Genomic DNA, 27166 nt, shown 5'->3' on the forward strand with positions numbered 1-27166 from the left:
TTCGAAATTTGAAATTTTTCAAGCTTATACGCATTTAAAAAACGCAAACGTATGTTTTTTTTACATTCATATTAAACGGTTTTATTTAGTTCGACCCGTACGGAATTTATTTGTTTATTTATTTGGGTCAAAATAAGAAATTGAAATTTAAGCACCATCCCGTTGTCAGATTGATCTGAAATTTGGTACACACATTTAATTCAGATGACAATACAATATAATAAAATCAATAACATTATAAATCTAAGATGGCCGCCGATACAAAAAAACGGATTACATATTTTTTCTAAACCCTCTCAATTTGGATATCAAATGAAAGGGCTACACTAGTAAAACACGATGATTATGTCAAAATTTAAAATTCAAGATGGACGCCGTTCCAATATGGCGGACTAGGTACATATTTTTCCACAACCACCACAATATGGGTATCAAATAAAACCGTTTAACTTAAAAGTTTTTTTACCGATTTTTATTCATAGAAATTATATGATAAAAGTACAAAATATGTGCATTGAAGTTAGATATATGCACACGTATATGACAGCACTCCTAACAATACTTAAGACGCCGGTTAGTTAATTACGATCGGTGTTTGTATTTCGCTAATGTTGTGGTGTAATAATAATAATTGTTCACACCAGTGATTTGTTTCGATTTCCCAGCAGCTGACGTGGGTTATATAAATTTAAATATTGAAATAATTCGACAATCAATCGGAGACAAAAATAATCGATGAAAAAGGCGAATGTGGCTCGCGAACCACAGTTTGACCACCCCTGGTATATACTATATATTAAAATTAGTTATTGAAAATTCCATTGCATTCAAAATACAGTTCCAGTGTGATCTCTATATACATGTTGATTGAAAACAGGTTTAAGATTTAAAGTTTTTTGCTCACAAATGAGCTACCGTACCTCTATTTTTGGGACAGGCACTTTTATTTTCTTTTAATAAGTTTGTCATATAATACTTTTATTTCATTCATCTTATGCTCTTTCGTACTTTTCCTTCCTTTCTACGTTTTTTCTACCTTTTCCTTTTATTTGATCCTTTCATTCCTCACCTCGTTCCTCAATTTTTTTTACATATTTCGTTCTATTTACATTTCTCTCTATTTTACTTTTTTTGCTATTTTAATATTTAAATTTACTTTTGAATTTCAACTTTTGTTTATATTTGTTACTTCTGCCGGTATTAACATGCATAATTGAAGGAATGTTTATATACAAACATCCTATATACTAATATTAATTTTGAAGTCATTATGTATATAAACGTGTGATTATTATTAATATTATTAATAAATATCATTATAAAATATAAATAAACATATAATTACGGTCTAAAATCGTTTTTAGGGTAAACACTGATAAAAGATACGCCACCCTTTCCAGCTGCAGGCTTAAAAGTGTCTCCAATAGTAACATTTCTACCGATATCTTTAACTTTATCTCTCTTCCTCAATATGGCAACACCGTGTGCCATTTTACTGGCCATCTGTTTAGGTGAAGCTTCGTTCTTGTGTTTAGCTGCTTCTATAGTCGCCTCTATCGCATGAATTTTATTTTTCTCCTTCCGCTTATAGTAAAATACTTCCCAAGCTAGCGTCACCATCGCTAAGCCCAATCCGAATAGCGTTGCTATGAATACACCACCTGTGGGACAATATTAGTAAAATTAAACCTTGAGGAAACTAATTTTTATGGTCCACGTCTTTGGGGACATAGACATTTATACTATCTTCTTATATCTTTCTCAATATTTCTCATTCGTTCTATTTTCAATCACATTATCATTCGTTCGTATATATTCCTTTCATACATCGCCTCTTTTACTTTACAATGCCTCTTGGACTGCTAACATCTCTTTTCCATCACAATGTTTCCTAAATTACTTCATTACAATTTATTATTTTGTTTCTTTATACACTAATACCACGCTTTGTGTCGTTTCGTTTTGCGTTTTTGTCGAAGTTGCGTCGCTGCTTAATTAGTACTAATTTTCACTGTGCGTCGTTAGATTTTCGAGGTTGCGTTGTTTTGGTTAGTCTTTAAATTTTTTTTGAAATAATCTTTTTTTTCTAAAATAAAGGTAAAGCCTGGTAGGGGCCTGTACTAACGTTCCCTTATTACCTTTTTAGTATTCCTATAAACTTCTTGCTTTCTTCTTTGTTCACCAATGAGATGATGTTCCCTACTTCTATACTTTTTGTACAACCAAAACATGTATTCAAACCATAAGGCAGTAGAGTTGCTTATTTGAAAAGTCAATGAGCGGAGCACATAGCTTGTGTAATTTAGGCTATATATATATATATATATATATATATATATATATATATATATATATATATATATACATACATACATATGTGTGTGTGTGTATGTATGTAAATCTGTATTATTAAACTTTATAAAAACATGTGTTGTCGTGAAGTTTCTTACTGTTTCTTCTCCAAAACTATAATACCTTGCGAAGCATTGTGTAGATAAAAAAAAACAAATAGATAATAATTTAACGTTCAATAGGAGTACTGTTAAGGGTTTAAATGTTGAATAAATGAATTTTATCTTTATCTATGATTATAGTAATTATATATAAAGAATTTAAAGGTCACTAACCAAGACTCTCCAGCGTGATGCCTTCGGATTCGTCAGCATCCGGACACGAAAGCCTTGCTGTTTCGTTCCAATACCTAAAGGAAAATGTCACCATTTTTAATCTGTAATTTCACTGTTTATTTGACGAGATGGAGGCAGTATCGTCAGTTTGCCGTATACGTTCACAGCGGCACTTAATATCTTCACCACCCCCACTTCACCGAACTTTCACTAAGGCGCGGTACAGCGGTTTTGGTAGCACTTCACTGAATCCAAGGAAAAGTTTAAAAAACTTACGAAAGGCTGTTGAAAGAGATGATCACTGTCCGGTCGTGAACTATGCCTTCTTGTGTATAATACACCCTGTTATTCTCCGTAATGACCCGTATTTTAAGGGGCATGCGGGTCACGCAAGCCCCGTGGCATGTGTCTGTGATATTATAGTACACCTTGTCCAATAATCAAACACTTTAGAAACGTTTGCAGATATAATTACAAAACATTAAAATCAATTACTTTTTACTATTTGGTCATGCAGAATTTGTACTACCAGAAGTAATAGACCTGTCGTATTTCAAAAGGATCTCTTCATACAGGGTTATTGGAAAAATGTGCATGAAAAATCAGCTACCACTGCACCTGTGTCACTCACCACAACACTCGATTTTAGGGGAGCAGCCGCCTTCCTAACCGCGAACAGCATGGGAGAACCGAGGTTGGATCCGGATCCATCCTTATCTCGCCTGTGGTCCACGCTGCCGTACCAAGTCACACACAACATCAACACCACACAGCTCTACTCGGGTAGAGCGGTTTACTACGTGCGAACGACATCGTACAACTGGAACGCGTCTGTCCAGTTTCTGTTTTATTTTCAAGTTCACGGACCCTTCCGCTCCGTGAACTCAGTTCCGATGAAGCTGTAAAAGCCTTTGGGCTGACGGCATCAAATTCAACCGAGAATAAGTAGGTGCAATATATACAAGGGTGTTGGAATTAGTCAGCAAATGTACTGTATATTCACCTATTTAAAGTTTTTTCTACCGACCAATCACCCTGTGTTTACCAAAAATCATGAAGCATCGACTACAAATGGAGTACTAACGACATTCGTATGTATAAATATATATATATATATATATATTTATATATATATATAAAATTTGCATGTCACAATGTTAGTCACCGTACTCCTCCGAAACGGCTTGACCGATTTTTACCAAATTTTACATGCGTATTCAGTAGGTCTGAGAATCAGCTACTATCTATTTTCCATACCCCTAAGTGGTAAGTGGTGGTCCACCACAAATTTTTTTTTTTATACAATATTTTGTTTTTATTTTTTACACAACAACTAAATTAAATACATACAACCCTAAATTTTCACACCTCTACGATCAACCCTTATTTTTTATTTGTTTATTAAAAACTTTATTTTTTTTTGCAAAGCAACGTTTACGGGTTCAGCTAGTATATATATATATATATATATATATATATATATATATATAAATAGAATAAATAAATAGAAAATAGTTAAAAAAAAGGATAAAATAGAACCAAAGTGATACATAAGACTGTGATAGAGAATAATTATAGGATAATTAATAATAATGTAAAATAAATATGTACAATAAAAAAAATGTAAAATGAAAAATGTAATAACAAAAGAGGAAAGAATGAAAGATTGAACAGAGCAAAAGAGACAGATAGAAGAACTGTAGTATGAAAGATAGATAATAGACCGAAGGAGACAATAAAGTACGAAAAAAAAAAGAGAAAGAAAATAAAAAACTATGTGAAAAAATAAATTGCAAATAAAGTCCCTGTCCCACCATAAATAGGGGTACGAGAGGCCCCCAATAGCGGGGGCCATTAAAAAAAAAGTATATATATATATATATAATTAGATTCAGGAAGAAGCCTTACTTAGCAGTCAGCTGCTCCAGGAACCTCTCTTTCTGCAATTGCAGTAATGCTCTCGACAGTTGCTCTTGCAAGCGGGATCCCTGCTGAACGGCAAGTGCATACGGCTGTTCAGCAAATACCTCCCCCACCTCCGTCAGATTGCAGTTTTGGGTCACCGCGTACCTAAATATTATTATATACAGTATGATTGGATACATAGCTATAAACATAGATCATATTTAAAAATCAGTGGTTACAGAAACATTATTATTTAAAAAAAATTTATACATTTTTGTATGACGGTGAACTGAACCCTTAATAGCCTGATTTACGAAAGTGATTTTTTTAAATATTACTGTGTTTGCTTGAGGGTCTACATGAAGGGAAAATTAGATTTTTTTTTAATTTCCTTGGAAAGTATATTATACAACAGTAAAATTCGTACAGCCAACCTATAAAAAAAACTAATAGTAATGTGAACATTCGGTTTAAAAGATTGGTACTAAAATTGAATTGGGTTAATGACGAAGGCATTCTCTGCCAGTTAACAGTCATGCAGTGAAGATAAAAATTAATAAAAGGTAGGTGAAACTAGTTGATATCATGACTAAAAAAAAAAGTTAAAATCAAATTAAAAATAAAAATAATAACTAAAATTTCAAATGCCCTATATAAATATACTAATGGCTTTTACATAATATAAATATACCACTAACATATATATTTAAATATACTATTTATATAAATATAATAAATAATGAAATCCAGCTATCGCGAGTTTTCGTATATTATTTAATATTAAACTATATATAAATGTAAGATACATAGGAGAAAGTACACTAAGAAGTACACCTATCCCCCGATTTACACGGTACTTGTTTTACACGTTTTCGCTTTTACACGGTTTTCCAAAAAAGTTTTTTTTTTGTTTTTATCGCACTCTACTAAATGCTACTGTGATTGAACACGTGTGCTGTGTACACATTTCACGGGGAATCCCGAGCTTATGTGCTGCCTTGTTGCACACGCACACTGTGTCTGTATTTCTTCGCATAAAATTAAAGTTTTATCTACGGAAAATTGTATTTGACACAGTTTCAGAAAGATTTAATTTTCCATATTCGTAAATTACAAGTGATAAAGGATAATAAAACACCTTTCGTTTTATTTTTTGTTCTTCTCTTTAATAAATTTTTGTTAAATACAATACTTGTAAATAAATAAAAAACAGTGTTTTCTCAATATATTAAATATTTTAACTTGCCAATGCATTTTATTTTTATTTCTGTGTACACATAAAATCACAACTGTTAAATAGCAAAATTATGCATTTTCTGCAAGCTTTTCGATTTACACGGTTTTGACTTGAAAATTTTTAAACACGTTTTTCTCAGGAACGTATCTACCGTGTAAATCGGGGGATAAGTGTATATATTCGCTTACAGACGATATAATTGTCGATAAAATATATAATTTTATATTGTTTTAAATACATTTTATCATCCGAACAAACTGTTGACACAACTTGCGGTCATTAAATATTGTAATACGTACTATTTTGAAAAAAGAATTTTTAAAATTTTTGAACACTCACTTGATCTCGGCGGAATCGTGAATGAAGGCGAAATCTGCTTCCGTATGCTCGTTCACCTGCCGGAAACCGGTCTCCGCATCAGGTACTGGACCTAAAATAAACACAGCCTCCTCCATAGTATAGATATTCTATATAAAGCCTTAAATTCACTTTGTATATATATACGAGGGTGGATTGAAAAGTACTCGGCCTAACACAGATCCATTCAATTCTAAAAATCAAATCTACCCACATTATTTAGTTCAGTTCAGACTAGTTCATTGTGTGAAGTTCGAAACGTGTGCGATAATTAGTTGTGATTTTATAAATTTATTAACAAAGTAATCGGACATAATTTCCGCGAATGGAGCAAATCGAGCAGCGTGCCGTCATTAAGTACCTCCATAAGAAGGGGCTATCATCAAAAGCCATCCATGATGACATGGTCAGTACATTAGGCGATTGTGCTCTGTCATATTCATCCGTCAAAAAATGGATAGCAGAATTTAAGCGTGGTAGAGAGAGTGTGAAAGATGAACCCCGCTCTGGAAGGCCTTCGACGTCAACTACTGTCGAAAATATTAAAAAAGTACTTGATTTAATAATCGTATATACATATATGTTTATGTGTATATATTTATACAGGTGTTTGTATGTATGTACACTATACACCATAAACTGCCATCTTCTATACTTGACTCATCTCCATCCAAGGGTTTTTTTTTTATATGGTCCCCGCTATTGGGACCTCTCGTTCCCCTATCTCGCGTGGGACAGGGACTTTTTATTTCTAATAATTTATTCATATAATTATTTATTATTATCATTCTCCTCTTTCATGTATCATATTATCTGTCGTACTGTTTCATTCGTTCTACAATTTTCCCAGTCTTTCTCTTTCATTCCATTAGCCATACATCCATCCTCAACCACTACATTCTAGGTTTCCTTACATCCAAGGGTTATCTGATGGAGATAATCTCGAGCGATAAGAACGCCTCTTGTACCTCTATATAAATTGTTTATATTATTATTATATCTATGGTGTACAATAGTGTAAATAAATAAAATAATAATCGTACATTCCTGGACTTTTAGATTAGCAATTGGTCGACAATATATATAGGCAAAAGTATAAGGAAATAAATTAAAATAAAATATACTGTATTTTAGGTAAAAAAACTAGTAAACATAAAAGGGTCTGTGACAATTAATGTAAAAAACTTTGATCTAGAAATGTAAATGAAGGTAGGAGATGCAATAAATATCTACAAGCGAAGAATGACAGATCGTGTGAAACGTAAAAGGAATGAATAAGAGACAATGTGAAGTTTAAAAGAGAACGTAGAAGAAAAATGTAAAAAACTCATTTTACCCGCATTCGATACGTACCTTCCTCCAAAGGCAAGGAGAAATAGTATGACCCTAAAAGCGGAGGTCAATAAAAAACATAAATAGTTTCAAATGTGGACTCTACAAAATTTACCTGATGCGTTGATTGCGAGAAGGATATGACCATACTGCTCCTGGATCGGATAGTCCCAGACGCGGTACTGCGCTTGATCGGATGTCGCATTAAGTGTGATCTCTTTCCACATTCTGAAAAGAAGAATATTGAAGACCTCTCTGGATTGTTATATATTGACCACTTCAAGATATCTGTGGGGGGATATACCTTTATTGTCACTGTTTGCAATCGCAGTTTGTACCATACCGTACTGAGCAGAGAATGCTGCTGCCTATCCTCTGGAAACTTGTAAATGAGCAGTGGCAATCTTATATAATTGATTTATTTATTTAATATTCTTTATTGTACACGTTAGGATACATTTAATAAGTATCACAATAATATACAAAAGAGTACAAAGAACGGTCTTATCGCTCAAGGTAATCTCATACAGACAACCATAGTATGGAAAAGGTAAAAGTACTAATAATGGGTAGTTTACGTGTACAAAAAGTGCATATTTACAAACGAACGAACATAATATACATAAGTAAGAAAAGGACCAATATATAGCCACTTCCGCACATGCAGTCGTAGTCGTGCAATAAAGTGTATCGCCCGCCAGCCCGCCTGTTAGTTAGTTATATTCTTTATTTAATTTTCCAAATCTATTTCCTCCCCTTCAAAGTAATCCCCGTTCGACAAAACGCACTTTCGGCATCGCTTTTTCCAGCCCTTGAAACAGTCAGAACAGGTAAGAAAAGGACTAATATATAGCCACTTCCGCACATGCAGTCGTAGTCGTGCAATAAAGTGCACCGCCTGCCAGCCCGCCGGTTAGTGACAAGCAATCTGTTTGGCAATAACCCCTGAAGATGTCCCATGGAGGGGTGAAACACGTGTTGAGTGAATTAACGGTGGTAGTTGTGAAATTCGCATTGTTTGCCGCATGCGCATTTATCAGCGGACTGGCGGGCGGTGCAATTTATTGCACGACTACGACTGCATGTGTGGAAGTAGCTATATATTGGAATATCTTACTTAGGATGGACTTCCGCAAAATAACGCCTAATTTCATTAAATATAAACATACATAGATATACATATTTAAACATACATAAATTAATGTCAAACCCGAGACTTATGATCGCAAGTCTCAATCCTCTACCACTGGTCTACCACTGTTTTGTGTATCTCCGTATGATAATAAAGCCTTTATTTCATATTACCAAATTACATTTCAGATGTAGTTAGTATATTTAAATTCTTCTTTTCAGCTGATAAATGCTCAATGACACATAGGCTTCCATGGTCAGTCATGGGCTGCTCGTATCCACCGACTTGCTATGACAATAACTATGTCGTCGACCCAGATAGTGGCAGGTCTGCCCACGCCGCGTCTGCGGGCTCAAATTCGCCACTCGAAAACATTTCCACCCCAACAGCTATCTCACTTGCACTTCAAAATCTCAACGTTAAATAGTCTGTGCAAATATAAATCCTTAAGTTGTTTGGACATGTCACCTATAATGAGGACTCAATGGAATGTGATCGAGGAAGGGGTTCTCATGGATGCTCTCCAATAAAATGAAGACCTCAATCTGAAACTAGAAACTCAACAATTGAATATTCTCACTTCTTTAACACGTTCACTGCGGGCCCAATTTTGAAGAACTTTCAGCTGGTGCGGCTGAGGTCGAATCAGCCTCAAGCTGAACTTCCTAGTAGTGCGGTTGAGGCCTTTTCTGCCTCATGTTGCAATCATTTTTTTTACAATATTGAGTCAATGCTTCGCAGACATAAAGAAAGCTATATTTGTCTTTGTCATACCTCATACGGTTGAGTGTAAACAGCCGGCGCACTAGAGAGAAAACACGAGTTTTACGCGCCGCACTAGCGCAAAGTCTACCATGAGGCTGAATCGGCCTCAAGCCGCAGTGAACGTGTTAAACACCGAGCTACATGGCTACGCATAGCGACAGTACAAGAGTATACAACTGTATGAAAGCCTTATTAGTGTACCTCATAACGTACCTGTAAAGTGTGTCCTCAGCGAACTTCATGTTGATGAAGTACTGGTGAACGGTAGATCCTTCCACCACAGTGTAGTTGATACGGGACTGACTCGCCAACTGTTTTAATGATGACACAGGTGTCTGTATGACAGAAAAATGGTAATTATCGATTTATGGATTTTTAAATATTTTTCACAGCATTGCTCAGATGTTCATCTTCAAACATTGCAGTCTCTTTCTCGAATTTGGACTTTCCAAGCTGGACGGTCTCATCTACAATTCCGAGCGTAGCACCTCCAACAAATACCTGAGCAGGCGCGACATTGATATTAGACATCGCTTTCGTCTTATCCATGTTTATTTTAAAGCCTACTTGCCCGAAGGCTCTATTGTGATCATCGAACATTGTACCCAGGTCCTCCAACATCTTACATAGGTATTACAAATCATTGTTTTACTATAGTGTTTAAGAATTTTGTGAATGTGACAAAAGAAATCGATTAAGTTTTTTTATACGTATGCGTATGTATATATATATTATTTATGTATATATATAACATATGTATATGCAAGTAAGTGTAAATGATTAAAAATCAAGGTGACCATCTAATTTGATGAATCTCTGTGTATACTTCTAAGGAGTTGTATGGTTATCATTTTTTTAATGAATTGAAATCACTTCACCGCTTATACAGCGTTCCCTCCAAAATCATCAACATGTCAACCATAAAAAGTCCACTGTTGAACAAAATCCTCGTTTTTAATCAATATGAACTTACAAATGCCATTTAAATGTCATGATACACGTTTTAGTTTTTCAAAATGGCGTCGGTCGAAAATGCGCGCCAAACGTCAACTGTCAACTGTCAGTTTTGACACCGCAATGTCGTAGTCATATAAACACGTACTTTATTCATAAAGTAACATTAATACATTTTTAATTAAACTAATTTTTGTTTCATTATTTCAACCGAATAAAATCCAATGCTTTACAAAAGTCTCTATCATATATTTTCAATAACATTTGTTATAAACTGCCTGCATCTTTTTCCAACTACTTTAACAAGGTAATATGTCTACCTTATTTGTGAACGTCCTAGACACTATCCAGTTCACGTTATAATCCAGGACCTTAAGGTCGCAGTGACCTTCTTAAAGAATCTTGGTTAAATTCTAGAAATACCTGCATCCTCTCCACGGTGAGGAACGCCGCTAAATTTGCAGTGAATGTCGCCAACATTAGAACGACAAATAGCCAATAAGCCGCCACCAGCGTTCTTCCAGACAAAGCCTTGGGTGCCTCTCCTCCTCCTTGTGGCGTAAAGGAAGTCAGGGCGAACCAGAAGCTCTCCTTCAACGTGAACTCCCTGGACAAAAGACACGATTAGACTCCCGTGTGTCTTTTTTACTAATCCGAAGGCAAATAAGATATAACCATGTACATCTAATAAGAACTGTTATCCTAAATGTCAGGATAATGGTATAAATAATTATACACCAATACCTCGCTTTGCGTTGTTTCGTTTTGTGTTTTTTCGAAGTTGCGTCGCTGCTTAATTAGTACTAATTTTCGTTGTGCGCTGTTAGATTTTCGAGGTTGCGTTTTTTTGGGTTCGAATCTTTAATTTAAAAAAAAAAAAAATTTTTCTAAAAGAAGGCAACACTTTTGTTTCTAATTACCGCCATACCATCAAAACTCGGGGATTCCCTTTGTAACTAAAATCAACGCAATTTGAATACCGTTTCATTTTCACTTTATTTTGCAAATTTTAAGAGTTCAGTTTCAATTACGAAGTGTGTTGTGCTTTTTTTAAAAGAAAATAATAAATATATATAAATTTTTACGTGTTGTTTCTGGTTACAAAAAAGGGTAAATATTATTCCAATTTATTTATTGGCAGAGTTATATTATTTTTGTTCTTTAAATGTTTACTTTGTTCAATTTTCTTTTTAAAAAGTCGTATTTTCGTAGCCCTGGAACCTATCTTCGATCTTTGCATGGTTTGCTATAGAAAATCTTAATTCACTTTGCGTCATGTTTTTTTAAAAACGTAACCACGACGCAAAGTGAGGTATTGGTGTATAACGTAATTGTTATTTTGTTATAATTTTCTCTAGGATTCAGAAAATTAGTAACTTTTTTTTGGCAACAGGTTACAGTATAGAGGGTGTTTTTTATTATTATCATTAACGTTATTTTTGTTTTTCATATCAACATAATTTACATTACAAATGTTACTTAATGGTCTTAGTAAAATTAACTTTTTTCTTTTATTTGAATCCTGCAAGTCATAGGCCACCCCCAAAAATATCTGTCAGGGTAAACACCATAATCGCCAGGGCAGGCAGGTTGGCGATTGCAGTGTAATATTATCGTACGCAGAGAATACTGCTACCAACAAATAATGCACAAAGTATTAATTATATTTAATTGTATCCATAGAAACGAACCCGCGATTTACTATCGCAAGTCTGTCCTCTGCCTGGACTCCCAATTTCTGTACTAATGTATGAAGCACTTTGTAAACGTGACCACAAAAAAAAACCAGTATCGGTTCATGGTTTCTTCTTAGAGAAGAACGTATTAGAAACTATAGATTTAAACAGTAAGGGTTCTGGAAATTTCCTCATGATATTTTTATTTTATTTTTACTTACAAACTAGTTACATTTTAACAGGCAGATACATCAAGGGGTTTCAAGTTTCTCTTTTAGCATTATTTACATTGTAAGGACGTGAAAAAGGATCATAATCCTACATAGAAGAAAGTTGTTCAATAAACTCTATGGCACATACAGGATGAGCAACAATAAGTAAGAAAAGGATCAATATTTAGCCACTTCCGCACATGCAGTGGTAGTCGTGCAACAAAGTGCACCGCCCGTCAGCCCGCTGATAAATGCGTATGCGGCAAACAATGCGAATCACACAACCGCCACCGCCAAATTACTCAACAAGTGTTTCACACCTCCACGGGGCATCCTAAGGAGTTATTTTATTATTAACACTATGTTTATTAACACATAACATATAACATTATATTTATAAACACAGAGTGTTTGGCACTAATCGGTGTAACATCGAAACTACCACTGCATGTGCGGAAGTGGCTAAATATTGGTCCTTTTCTTACTTAGGATGGACTTCCGCGAGGTAACGCCTGATTCCATTAAATATGAGCAATAATACACATACATATATACATGTGCATGCACACGAATATGCATAGATGTTAATAAAAATTAAAAAATTGGTAATTAAAATATGTGATACCTGCATGGATAAGGGTAAGCTTCTGGATTATTCCTTGCGGAGTACGGCGAGTACTTCTCCAGGAGCCAGATCATCACGCCTGTCAGCACCAGCGCCGCCACGATGCTCAACCACACCTCGGTTCGGAGTACCGTCATGAACTTAAACAGGGATGTCTTGCGAATGGGCTTACGTATCGCTGTATGGAACGAAATAAAGCATAGATAAAATACATATACATATATATATAAATATATATATATATATATATATATATATATAACCTTTGTACTGACTCATCGCGATATCTCATGAACCATAAGGCTTTCAGGCTTGAAATTAGGTAGCAATATTCCTCACGCGACGTAGAGTGTCGTTAAGAATTTACGTTAGGTTTAGTAGGTAATTTTGATTAAATTTTATATTTATTTATTTATTAAATAAAGTACATATTTTCGAACTGTCTCTTATTGGTGTTAAATCTCAATATTTTTTTGGCATTTTAAAAATATTTGAAACTACAACCACAAAAGGCAGTCCGGGCCACGAGTGAGCGGGACAGTTAGTATATGTATATATATATATATATATATTATTTAGATCACTAGTATTCCACTTTCCGCGACTTCCATTATGACATTGGTTCCTCTATTACAGGACTTCTTAAACATTTTTCATTCATGTCTATGTGAAAATGTAATTAAAGCCAGCTGTCGATTCGAATAATTCTATGGTCAGGGGCGGCTCTAGCTCGTATAGCGCCCGTGTGCAATGAAACCCTGGCGCCCCCTAGACCTAACCCCCCGCAGCTATAACTATTAACTTAGCCGTCGTAACAAGAAAGTTTTTTCATATTCCAACGAGTTATTTTATGAGTAGTATATAGCATACAGTATGGTATTAGTTACGGCCTTTCTTCTTATGACGGCAGAATAACACTGATTGTTTTTATGCCTGTAGCACATCTCTGTTGCGAAACTAAGCGGCGAACCGCGATAGTTCATGTTTCGTCTTGTGTTTTAAGTTTTATGGACAGCGAAATAGAAGCGAAATGTGTCGAATTTCTGTTTCGCTGCCCGTAGAACTTATAAAAAGAAAAGAGATGACAACAATGCAAATTGTTACCAACTTACCAATCATAATACCAGTCTGTTCGTAGTACGGGGGAACGAAGTCTATCACCTCCTCTCTTTCTGCCGTCATAACGAGAGCTGCGACAGCTATATCCGTTTCCTTAAAAATAAAAACGTTAGAATATTCTGTCAAATACATACTCAAATAATTTCATTATAAGAAATTAAAAATGTTGTTTACACCGTGATCATATATCACGGTGTAAACAACCTTTTTCTAATTATAATATACATTTACTTTTTCGCATTTCACATTCGAAATTTATTAAATAACTATGTAGCTGTCAGTTTGACTTTTACATATATTCCTATCCTTTTCCTACTCACGCCGAGTGAACAAGCTTTACTGTGAAATGGCAACACTGACGCTTATGTTAAAAACTGTGACAAAACTTTCTTCCGCCTACCATTATTGTTTCGACCTTGTTACTAACTGCATCTCCGCCGCGTGTGTGTTTACTGTGCAACAGACAATTAAAGCTACAACGAGGATCAAGATCCGCGCCGCTCTCAGGACTCTGAGGACCAGAATAAATACAGTAATACCCCGCTTTACGCGAGGGATACGTTCCAAAAAAAATCGCGTTAATTGAAATTCGCGTATAACGAGGTTTATGATTAAACATAGTCAAAAATTATTACACAAAAATACAAATCATTTTAATCAATCACATTAATTCTAGGAACACTTTATGCAACACATACTCTTATTTTTTAAGGAAAAATACATCTATTGTCTTTTGGGTAACGTTTTGTTTACGTTCTTGTAAAATACGTTCATAACACCCAACACTGTTTTTAATTGTTTGACAGATGGTCAAGACACCATAGAGAACTTGATGACTACATTATATTTATATGCACTCTTTCGCGTAATTCGAGGCATTTGAGCGCGAAACTTGCGATTCGCGTTATAGTGAAACCGCGTATAACGGTGTCGCGTAAAGCGGGGTATTACTGTACTCATATGGTCAGTTTCTTGGCCCTTGGCTTCCTATCTTACTGTTATTTTTCCTGTTGTAACAAACACTGCATAATATTTCATACCGCGTAATATGCACAACCGCCTCACAAATACAGTCAGAAAAATATTGACCCGCAATAGATCAAATAAAGAACGCGTGGTGTTTTCAAATTTAATATATATACAAAGTCTGCAAGGACATTTAGTAAACAATGATAAATTATATTATATCCATTGATTTTTGATTTAACATTTACTCTTAATCATCTTGCAGTATACTCACCCCTCTCATAAGGTCTCCAACCAAACCATCCCATGATCCGTTTGGGTGTTTTTGTCCAAACCCACCAGTTTTTGGGGTCACTATCTCATAATCAAATTCCATGATCTGGAAACATATCAAGTACAGAGTGTCCGATGCCAGATTTATATTTTTAAACTTATATAGAAAATGTAATATTTAATATATTGATTTATTTAGAAACTAAACGATAGAATAAAATTGCGGATTTTAATTTTTAAACAGTTTTATTTAGTTCGACTCGTACGGAATTTATTTAGGTCAAAATTAGAAATTGAAATTTAAGCACCTTCCCGTTGTCAGATTGATCTGAAATTTGGTACACACATTTAATTTAGATGACAATACAATATGATAAAATCTATAACATTATAAATGTAAGATGGCCGCCGATACAAAATGGCGGATTACATATTCTTCCTTAACCCCCTCAATATGGGTATCAAATGAAAGGGTTACACTAGTAAAACACGATGATTATGTCAAAATTTAAAATTCAAGATGGACGCCGTTCCAATATGGCGGACTAGGTACATATATTACCACAACCACCACAATATGGGTATCAAATAAAACCGTTTAAAAAACCGTTTAACTTAAAAGTTTTTTTACCGATATTTATTTAAGATTATATTATCTAAATATATATAAATGAATTGTAAATACTGTTGAAAATAGAGAGCTGAAAATCTATGTTTCCATTGCTACAATTGAAATTTCTAGAATGTTCTAGAACGATTAAAAAGAATAAAACGGGCCTATAAACGATATAAAAATCGTACGGATATTCTAAATAGCTTAGAATAGCATAGAAAAGAAGAAAACTGCTGTAGAACGAGTTACGCAGTGTTATAATAAGAAGTTGAGTAACGGTAATATATTAAAAGTAAAAAAAAATCAATTTTCTTTATTATTCTACGAGATTATTAATTATTTTATGAAGCTAATCTAATATACACACAAATACACATATAATATATGCTACTGTTATCAAAAATTAAGATCAAATTGTTTTAAAACTCCCGGGCATTAGTAAGGCGGGTATTTTTTTCCTAGGTTGGTAGAACTGTCTACAATATTTGCCAAGCATCTGTTTGTCATAAGTTGGAATATCATTTGGCTCAACCAAAACCATTTTGAATGATATTTTGTGTCTGAAATATTTCGTCTCGATTGGTCGATGTCATACTGCATTGGTTTTTTCGAACTTCGATATTTTCGAGATAGACTCGACACATGACTTCTTGCGTCTTCTGGCTATACAACAAACTCAGAAGACCAATGACACAATTGAGGATATAAAAACCTAATCGAAAATCTTGAAGGCTATCTCAGAAAAGCCTATTCTGACTATCTAATAGATTCAGGCGTTACTTTGCGAAAGTCCATCCTAAGTAAGAAAAGGACTAATATATAGCTACTTTCGCTATGTAGCAGTAGTCGTGCAATAAAGTGCACCGCCCGCCAGCCCGCTTATAAATGCGCATACGGCAAATAATGCGAGTTACACAACTAACACCGTTAAATCATTCAACGTGTTTCACCCCTCCACGGGGCATCCTCAGGAGTAATGTTACACCGATTAGTGTCAAACACCGAGTCACTCGAGATTCGTCTATATTAGTCCTTTTCTTACCTATTCTGACTGTTTCAAGGACTGGAAAAAGCGGTGCCAAAATTGCGTTTTATCGGATGGGGATTACTGTAAAGGTGATGAAATTGATTTGGAAAATTAAATAAATAATTTACATTTTTGATCACAGTATTATGTATGTATATATATTATACACCTATCCCCCGATTTACACGGTACTTGTTTTACACGTTTTCGCTTTTACACAGTTTTCGAAATAATTTTTTTTTTTGTTTTTATCGCACTCTACTAAATGCTACTGTGATTGAACACGCGTGCTGTGTACACATTTCACGGGGAATCCTGAGCATATGTGCTAAATTGGCTCAATATGCAGAAGTTTACTTACAAAAAATTCGAAGCGATTGTTAATAACCGATTTTATTACCATCTCTCATAATGTAAATATTTCTGCTTCAAACATAGAATCGGCACAAATATCTTCGAGTGATAAAAGTGAATTCGAACCTTCGGTTCCGAAAAAAGGAATGGAAGTAATTTCTAGCAGTGATAAAGAATTATAAAACACCTTTGGTTTTACTTTTTGTTCATCTCTTTAATGTATATTGTAATTAAATAAAAAAACAATGTCTCCGTAATATATTAAATATTTTAACTTGTCAATGCATTTTATTTTTATTTCTGTGTACACCTAAAAATATTGAGAAAAATCACAACTATTAAACAGCAAAATTATGCGTTTTATGCAAGCTTTTCGATTTACACCGTTTTGACTCGAAAATTTTCAATTTTCGATTTACACGTTTTTCTCAGGAACGTATCTACCGTGTAAATCGGGGGATAGGTGTATATACATATATGTAAACAAATTTCGGACATTAAAATTGATAAAGATATTTACCTGTGATAATTTTTCAATAAGATCAATGCAATAGCCGTGGTATAATGGTTCTCCTTCATCATCGATCATAAGTTCTCCATTTTCAGGATCATGTCGCTGCATGGTCCAGGGTATACTCTGAGGAGAAGAACTAACTTAACTTGATAAGTCTTTAGGTGATCCTTTTGTTTAGACGATAGAAATATAGGCTTCATATAAGCTCTGCCACAGTGATAGCTACATATTAGTATAAATAAAGAGTACTATCTCGAACTTACTAGAACCTTTTCCGTAATATAAATAAGTGTATTCCCCATGTCGACAGTTCAGTGTTGTTTTTCAAGTTATAAGATTAAGATCTACGATCAGTGGTACAAAGTGACTATTTGGTAAGTTATTTGGACAGCGATTTCTTGAGCGATTTGGAAGCGAAGTTTAGACTAAACGTAATACTTTGTGTTAGAGTAGGGTGACCATCTGATTTGTGAATAAAGGACTCCTTGTGAACCAGTGGTGTTTCATTTAGAGTCAGAACCCATAGTGTAATAATTAAATTTCAGTGAATTAGACAAAACTATAATTTACCTATGTTAAAGTTAAATTTATTTAATAATTCTTATTAAATAAAAATGACATTTTGCAACTCTTTGAATTGGCTCGTTTAGTTCTTCGAAAGTTTATGGATGGTTACTTCCAACTAGTATTACTGAATTTCAGAGATAGAAGGATATCTCCAGACCTCCCACTGGACGTCCAGCGACTGACATAATGATAATGAATGTTATTCACCATGAGTAGAGCTTTAATTACAATGTATATCTTACAGGGGCAGTTCCTATCCTGTAGAAATTCTTCAGCGGTTCCAGCACAACATTCGGTAGGAGTTTGTAGTCTTCGGCAGCAGACCAGTTGGCTACGATCTCAAGACCGGCATCAGGCTTGTAGATGGAGAGTAAGAAACGAGATCGTAGCAGAAGACTGGATCTGCGTTTGAAATATTTCAATGACATAATTTGACAGACGAAATGTAGAACGCAACGGAAATTAATGAAAGATCTTGAGATGCATGGAAGAAGAGCGCAAAAATAAAATAAAAAGTAAAATAATTAATGAAAATCAAATTAAAAGTCCCTGACACATAAATCAGTTAGAGATACGAGAGACCCCTAATAGCGGTGGCCATTTAAAAAAAAAAGGAGGCTGTAATAATATGGAGTCTCATTTCACCTTTTTAAACCACGCACGCTTCAATAATTTTATTTTTCAATTGATTACTGATATTGAAAGGTTTTTTATTACAGATCAACCCTATCAATCCCCACACATCACATTTCAGAGAAGTCAGATCAGAAGATCTGGATTATTATAATTTAACATGCCTATTTTGTCCAATACTAAAATTTACACAAAAAATTTTTGTATAGACTAATTATATTCTGATTTAGCATCTTTAATCGTTTAGTTAACCCTTTCACGACCACGGGGACGCCGGTGTCCCAAGCAAAAATCATGGATTATTTAAATATTTACGTAACCATTGTAAATTATTTTTTTGTTTTAATATTTCGGAAAGTACCTTTTTATTATTTTTTTCTGGCAATATAGGATAACTAACACCGTTTGTTGTTTATCGTCATCGGAACGTTAGAGTTCTTTTGGCGCGAATGATCTGCTGTTTGGAATAAATAATTGATACTGTAAAAGTGCTTTTCAAGTTTTTACAGTGTCAAATTATCATTACCTGGTAAGTAAATTGTTATTCTAAATATTCAGTAGTAATGTATTTATGTTTTATTCTGTGATAAATCGTTATAAAGATTATGGGACACGGATGTCCCTGTCGGCGTAAAGGGATACTTTTTATACGGAATTTCTTAACTTTTGGCCTGGTGATATACCAAAATGCTATCATTTTCTTACTCATATTTTTCTCAGAATATGTTTCGTAAGGGACGTGGAGTTTTTGAACTTCGAAAAAATAAAATTCTTCAAATTTTTGTGGGCGACAATAGCGATGAGGAAGATGACTTAGTGCTTGATGACGAAGACCAAAGACTTCTAGTAGAGGATGATGACCAAGAGATATTTGATGTCGAGGTTGAAGAGACGACGACTCTTCAACGGCAAGAATCACCTGAACCTTCAACGTCTCAAAAAAACAATCCAGCTAATCAGTAACCAATCATCTAACAACAGGAATTGTTTCGCCGAGTACCACAAATAACTTGCCCTATTATATTTATATTATTCATAAACAAGTAAAAAAAAGTACACTAAGTAACAAATGTACATTATTTACAACAAAACAGACTTACCAACAAGTAAACCAAAATTTAGAGTTTAAGTAGAAAGTAACCCTTAGCGACCATAGGGACATATTTGTCCCATAAATTTCCAAAAAAAATGTAAAACTTTTTTGAATTTTTAGTATAAATTATGTTTTTAGGATGCCTATTAATTCATTACATCTAGCTAAATTAATTAAATAAGGTACCGTAACCTTATGGTCCTGAAAGGGTTAAGGATAAGCGAGTGATAAGTCCGCTATACCCTGGCCTGCTGGTGTGGCTGCCACCTTGGAGCATGCAGGCATGCTCGGTTCTATATCGAGTTGCCTCCCTAGTGAGTTACTTTTTTTTAAGGCGCAGAAGATTCGCCGTTCGCCCTGCACTCTCAGTTCAGGTGCATCTCGAGTTGGTGCAGCAGTTCCCAGGACAACGAGGGCGTTAGGTGATTCGGACTGACCAGGGTTCTGCTTTAAACTAGTATTCCGCCATTAACACAGCAGATGATTTCTTGGCATTTTATAGGTAATGCTATTCTCACCAAGATCGTACCCTGACTCCCCCTTACCCTTACAAGACCGCTCGAGATGACGAGGTACTTTAGACGCCCTTTGCAGATCTTAGGGACATAGGAATAAATAAACTCTATCCACTCTTCTACATAACACCCTGTATAAAACTAATTTTGGCTGATATGACTTCCACATTTAAAGCTTTTCTCCCTAATTTTCAATCACTCCTTGTAGACATGTGTTTACCTCTGATCATTCCAGTAGAACAAACTGTCTTCGTTCGAAGTGTCAGCGACGATCATTTCACGGAATATCCGACCAGCTTCACTTCGATCATTAACAGAGTCATCACACCGAATCGGTGATGGTGAAGACATTGATGGATTCTTCTTGAAAGCATCCACTATTAACTTGAACAGTTTGTTCAGGATATATTGCTTCCTCTGGAATTAAAGAAATGTTTCTGAACTTGGAAATTTATAGTACATATTTTTAGATGACCTTTTAGGTTAAACTTAGGTGTGACAGTATGGGCCTAGGTATCTCCGTGAGGATTTTTAATCTCAGTCCCATTTGAATTGGAGTCTCTAAATTCTGGAAGAAACTCTGGACAAACGGTTATAAAACCTCTGTCGGCATCAACAAGGTTAAGTTAAACACATAATAAAAAGGATAGTTATACTTGAAACTCTTCAGGGCAAGTGCAACCAGGTTCCAGGTCTTGCAGCTTGCAGCACTCCGTAGGGTCTACGTGGAGAATCACAGTTGGCAGTATCAGGTGACCCAGGTTAAAGCTGGACGCCGTGTAGTCGGTGATGACGAGGTTCCAGCGGTAATTGCGTCGTACCAGCTTCTCCGTGACCGCCTTAAATCATTATTAACATTTTTTAATACACTTTTTGTAAAATTTCATAATTTAAAAGTCGTTAAGGAGTCGAGGTTGAAGTGGCATTGGGTGGAGCATATCTCGTGAAACCTATTTCCGAACCGAAATGTTCCCAAGTGGCACCCCCCTTGATGGATCGATGACATAATTAAAGTCACAGGAGATCGTAAAAAGAGCAAAGCAAGACTTATATTGCAATGGGCATCTATCTTCTATAAAGAAGAAGGAGAAGTCATGTACATTAGAAGTAGAAAGAGATCCTATATCTTAATTAAACACTGTTGCATACGAAAATCTATTACTGGATATATGTATTGACACAGTCACATGACTTTTCTTATGGTGATGAAATACGGATCCGTCACCCGGAGAGCAATAGGGATATAGCCGTCTCGGAGTTTCACTGAAGAACTACTATCATTTCTCTCGAAGAATTGGAAGTCGGAAGTGGCAAGAAGTATCACTCGTGCAACCGGGGGATGACCACGAGCTGGTATACACGACGTGAATAGGAACCTTCTAGGTGGAACTACGACATAGTTGCGTAGTTCCACCTAGAAGGTCGGAAGTCTTTTCAGGGGACCCAGAGGTACCATCATGGTTGGATCTTTGGGCCTATACCTTCCAGTGAGCGTCCATCGGCTAAAAACAACATCTTTTATATTATATGTCGTATGCAAGTCCAAACAGTCTTAATATCTATGGGGTGTAAGTAAACTGTAAATAAATAAAATTATAAAGCTAATGTGCAATAAATGTAAAATAAAAAGAATGTAAATAAACAGAAATAAAATGCTAATGTATAACGAGAGAGGAATGGAAGGAAATAAAATCATAGAGCGAAAGAGAATGAAAGAAGAAATGTGGAATGAATACCGAATGGAAGATCATAAGATGCATAAATGAAGGGAAAGAAAATAAAAAATGTTGTGAAAAATTAAATAATGTTGAATAGTCCCTGTCCCACACAAGATAGGGGGTACGAGAGGCTCCCAATAACGGGGGCCATAAAAAAAATATCAATGGGAAATGCCTATATCAATTGGACATTCTACATTTGAAACCACGATCATATTAATAAGTGACCTCACCCGTTTATAAGTGTCCTCCACGAAACCACCGTCACCGACGATTACAAAGAAGTTGGGCTCTGGTCTCATGGTCTTCAGTGCATCAGCCGAGTCTTTGGTCAGGGCCGCATGCACCCACACACGGACGTTGGATCTACCCAGCAGTTCATATAGAGTCCGGTCTACATCTGGAAAGAGAATCTATGATTAAACAAACGAAATTGGCTTTGGCTATAATAGCAATATATCAGCAATGAGGTTGTACGTATAATGGTAGTGAATCAAAAAAAATCCTGTTGGTAATATAAGCTCAATGGAGAGATTCATTCTAGAAATATCTCCACGTGATAGAATGTTAAAATGAGGAATTGAAATAGTAGTGAACAGGCCACATATGGCACCAAATCGATGGTTGCTGGTGCTTGTAAGTTCTAGAATTAAAACCACGGATTAGCAAGGCGAGGATGTCCACAAGTTGGAAAGACGACATTTGAAGATCATCAGAAATCTCTGGATGTAAACCGCTTTCAACCGAACATATTTTTTTAATTTTATATGGCCCTCCTTTTTAAGGATCATTTGCTTCCTCTGGGATGTGACGCAAGAACGTTACAACTCAGGTAAACTATTTCTTAATTTATTTTTTTTATTTCACTTTTTCGTTTCATCATTCACGAATTCTATCTTTCTTCACATTCAAATCATCTTTTGTGCATCACCTTCCTTCCCTCATCTTCGTTCCTAAACCACAGCTTGCTACATTAATACAGTTTTGACTCGATTTTTCAATCAACAATCATATTGGAAATTTATAGGCAAGACCAGTGTTTAGTAAACTTACTAACATACTAACGAAGTTATATATATATAGTATAGTTGACTAATCTAATACCGATCTAATACCGGTGATGACGTACGGATCTGAGAAGTGGTAGTAAGAAGATCAGTCATCATCAGATTATGCGTAGAGGTTCGTAGCAAGATCACATCAGAAGTTAAGGTCCCAAAAAGTTGCTGAAGACCTAAGCTTTGCAGTGGGTGTCTATCTGTTATGATGAAGATTAACCACCCACCACTTTCAGTCTCCAAGAGAAACGCAGCGTCCGTCGCATTCCTGGACTCGAAGTAGCCATCCAAAGCGCCTACCAGCTGCTGGGAGTCCAGTACTGTCCGGAGAATGGGCAAACCAGTGGCCTCGGCTATCTGTTCCGCCATTTCCCAAGGATGCCAGGACAGATCCACTATGATTGAGGCCCCTCTAGCCAGAGCTGAGCATACTGAAACAATCCAAGTTCTAGAAACTTCAAGAATAATTCGTAATGTTATTGAAAAACTGCAGTAAAAACACCATTTCTTATTTAATATATTTATAGCAAAGGTGGTGTTTTTAAAAGAACTATGTAATACAAGTAATAGAACACAGTTACGTACAAAAATGTCATACACAGCATGTCTCATAAATCGACGTCAAGCCAAAATCGGTAGGTATAGCTTACAGTATGGCATTAGTTACGGCCTTTCTTGTTATGACGGCAGAATAACACTCATTGTTTTTATGCCTGTAGCACATCTCTGTTGCGAAACTAAGCGGCGAACCGCGACAGATTCCAAGACGATGCTCTTAGCTGTCTGAGGGGTTTGGCGTGCATATCGCGCGCCACTCAAACACGCGTTGCCTAGCAACGAGCTCTTACCCACGTTACCGTCGATCGCATCGCGGCGGCGGCGGCAGTGAAACGGATAAATGACAGATGGCGCCACAGTAGACGCAACAAAAGTTTGCATCGCGCTGTTGAGAGTCTCCGCGCTCATTATAAGTGCGAGCGGTGGTGCGGTCAACATTAACAAGAAGCTACAAAAGAACAAGAAGCTACAGAAGATCAAGAAGCTACGACCACTCCTACAGGGACACGGCGGCGCCCGTGTGCATTGCACACCCTGCACTATAGGTTAAGCCGCCCCTGTCTATTACATAACTGATTATAATTATATAATAATTTAAATAATACAGAGATAATGATAAAGACGAACGTTTCCTGTAACACTCTTCCTCGTTCTCCCTGTCCAACTGCACGATGTCCTCGCTGAAAGCTGTACCGGGAGCAGCTTCTTCCGCCTTCTTCATGGCGCTACCGATCTTCTCCGGCAGATCAATGTCGTGAACTTCAATTATGAAAACTGAAATAAAACTATTCATCAGGAAAATTGCTTATTACAAATATGTTCGGAAAACTACGTAACCTTTTCTCGTACAAAACGCCGCAAAGTTTTAAGACTAAGGTTAAAGACAGATGTGTGTTGCCGATGATGATATACGTATCCGAGGCGTGATAGCGAAGGGCCTCGTAAGGATTAAGGAAGCCTATACCTTGCAGGGGCAATCTAACAGCTGAACGCCACCACCTCATATTCCAAACATTTTTCAATCTACCCAAAGACTGTTTGTAAGAAATCATACGCCATAAAACCGCTAATCGGTTTTCTGTGTTGTTCTTGTAGAAATTCCTGTTCAGGTTTTGTTTTTTTTTTCATCACCTGTACAATAGTGTTGATAAATAAATAAGATAATATAACATTGTTTCTATCACAGGTGTCGTTGGCAAGCTCGCTGTACCTCAAAAGGCATGGAGAGGATTATGCTTGAGATTTATCAGGAATATGAAGGTCCGTAGACAAAGGAATATAATCACTATAGCTCCGGGAATTGGTAAGTTACAACAGCAGTGGGCAGACCATAAAACACCATTACCCACTGAGGACTTATGACGTCCAAGAACAACATGGTTTAGTCACAAGTTTATTAGTGACGTGATAAAGCAAAACAAAATCGAATAAGACAGAGACATAAATGATATATAAATAATTATAAAATAGTTTTATATTAAATAATGTTAAATAGAAATAATTAAAGAAAATAATTAAAAACAATAATAAAGACTGAATAATAAATAAATGCTGTGAGAATGAGAGAAAATGTGATAGACGAGAGAAGGAAGAAAGAGGTACATTGTGAAAGATAAGAGAGAGATGGTGACATATCGCTGTCCAAAAAATTAGATAGGGTAACGAAAAACCAATAACAGGAGCCTTAGAAAAACAACTAGGTGGACAAACGACATTCTTATTACTCCGAATACCCACGTTTAAAGATAGCGCAGTATACTAGCGCCATATGTCAACGCAGTAGGAAGTTTCATTGTTATGAGACACTGTATATGTATATATATATATATATATATATATATATATATTTATATATATATATATACATATACATTTCATTGTTACGAGACACTGTATATATATACTATATACTACCGTCCAATAGTTTGAAAGCATATCTGTTATTGTACAAAACGAAACAACACCTGCTATAGGCGGTAAAAATGTGTAATAAATGTTATCTTTGCAGCTTTTTACTATTGCTTACATATCTAATGTTTTCAGGCGTTACTTTGCGGAAGTCCATCATAAGTAAGAAAAGGACTAATGTATAGCTTCTTCCGCTATGTAGCAGTAGCCGTGCAATGAAGTGCACCGCCCGCCAGGCCGCAGATAAATGCGCGTGCGGCAAACAATGCGAATTACACAAATACCACCGTTAAATCACTCAACACGTGTTTCACCTCTCCACAGAGTATCCTCAGGAGTAATGTTACACCGATTAGTGCCAAACTCACTCGGTGCATTTTATTGCACGACTACTGCTACATAGCGGAAGTAGCTACACATTAGTCCTTTTCTTATTGCTTACATATTAACAAAGGGATCGTCGGCTCTCATTAAACATGTTTCACTAATTTCTTATATTTCTACGAAACAGGTGATTTATGACTTGGGACTGTGGTTGTATTCTTTTGTTGCATGAAGTGTTACTGTCGGTGTTATTTTTTATATTTAACTTTTTTGGGTCCTTTTTAGTCGCACTTGGGCTCACAGACACTTCCGCTCCATGAACTCAGTACCGATGACGCTGTAAAAGCCTCTGGGCTAACAGCATTAATATCAACCGAAAAAAGTAATTATTAAATAAGGTTTTATTGCTTTACAAGGGATCCTTAAATTCAAAGCTAAGAGCGTTCCAAACGCACAAGAGCAATTCATACCCAAACTCTATCTAATATATAAAATTCTCGTGTCACGGTGTTCGAACTTGAACTCCTCCGAAACGGCTTGGCCGATTTTTACCAAATTTTACATGCGTATTCAGTATGTCTGAGAATCGGCTACAATCTATTTTCCATACCCCTAAGTGATAAGGGTGGTCCACCCCTAAATTTTATTTTTAATTTTTTAGACAATTTTTTTGGTTTTTATGTTATTATGATACAGCATACAAAAATACATACAAACCTAAATTTTCACCCCTCTACGATCAACCCTTATCTTACATTTCTTAATTAAAAACTTTAATTTTTTTTTGCAAAACAACGGTTGAGGGATCAGCTAGTTATGATATAAAAAATCCTTCACATTTTCACAGAATTTTTAATAAGTTTTTATTAAAAAATTCACAGTTGCTAACTAAAGAGTTACCAACAATATGAAACCTAAAGAAAGACACAACTTTGACAGAAAATTAAAAAAAAATGGTTTTAGTATAGTTATAAAATATATTAAAGAAAGTTCTAGAAATTGTGATTAAAAAATCGTAAAATACTTACTAAATCTCATACTGAGCTCGGATACAGCACAGCCCAGGTTAATGAGAAGAATGAGCAAATAACCACGCCACGCCAT

The 27166-nt window shown here is 35.5% G+C and overlaps 1 protein-coding gene across 1 annotated transcript; it reads right to left on the reverse strand.

Moving 5' to 3' along the window:
* Positions 1-1341: 1341 nt before the first annotated feature.
* Ir8a (Ionotropic receptor 8a) lies at positions 1342-27166 on the reverse strand. The gene is made up of 18 exons (XM_068769969.1): positions 27091-27166; positions 24458-24604; positions 23500-23703; positions 22448-22614; positions 21153-21335; positions 20717-20913; positions 18498-18657; positions 17695-17811; positions 15182-15286; positions 13935-14034; positions 12823-13000; positions 10733-10916; positions 9569-9690; positions 7574-7686; positions 6109-6199; positions 4536-4697; positions 2628-2701; positions 1342-1661 (listed from the first exon to the last, which is right to left on the reverse strand). The coding sequence occupies exons 1-18, from the start codon at positions 27164-27166 to the stop codon at positions 1342-1344; spliced, it is 2700 nt and encodes an 899-aa protein (XP_068626070.1).

The sequence above is a fragment of the Battus philenor genome, unplaced genomic scaffold, assembly GCF_028537555.1.
Source record: "Battus philenor isolate CCGP_79_NKW_IND1 unplaced genomic scaffold, ilBatPhil1.0.hap1 SCAF_29, whole genome shotgun sequence".
Lineage (NCBI taxonomy): Eukaryota > Metazoa > Arthropoda > Insecta > Lepidoptera > Papilionidae > Battus > Battus philenor.

What these genes read in the sequence shown, in the direction of transcription:
- Ir8a (XM_068769969.1), bottom strand. Translation starts at nt 27,166, where the DNA reads ATGGCGTGGCGTGGTTATTTGCTCATTCTTCTCATTAACCTGGGCTGT. An exon ending in GGAAGAGTGTTACAGGAAAC is followed by an intron (nt 23,704 to 24,457) that starts GTTCGTCTTTAT and finishes GGATTGTTTCAG; the next exon opens with TATGCTCAGCTCTGGCTAGA. An exon ending in TTATTGAAAAATTATCACAG is followed by an intron (nt 15,287 to 17,694) that starts GTAAATATCTTT and finishes ATATGTTTCCAG; the next exon opens with ATCATGGAATTTGATTATGA.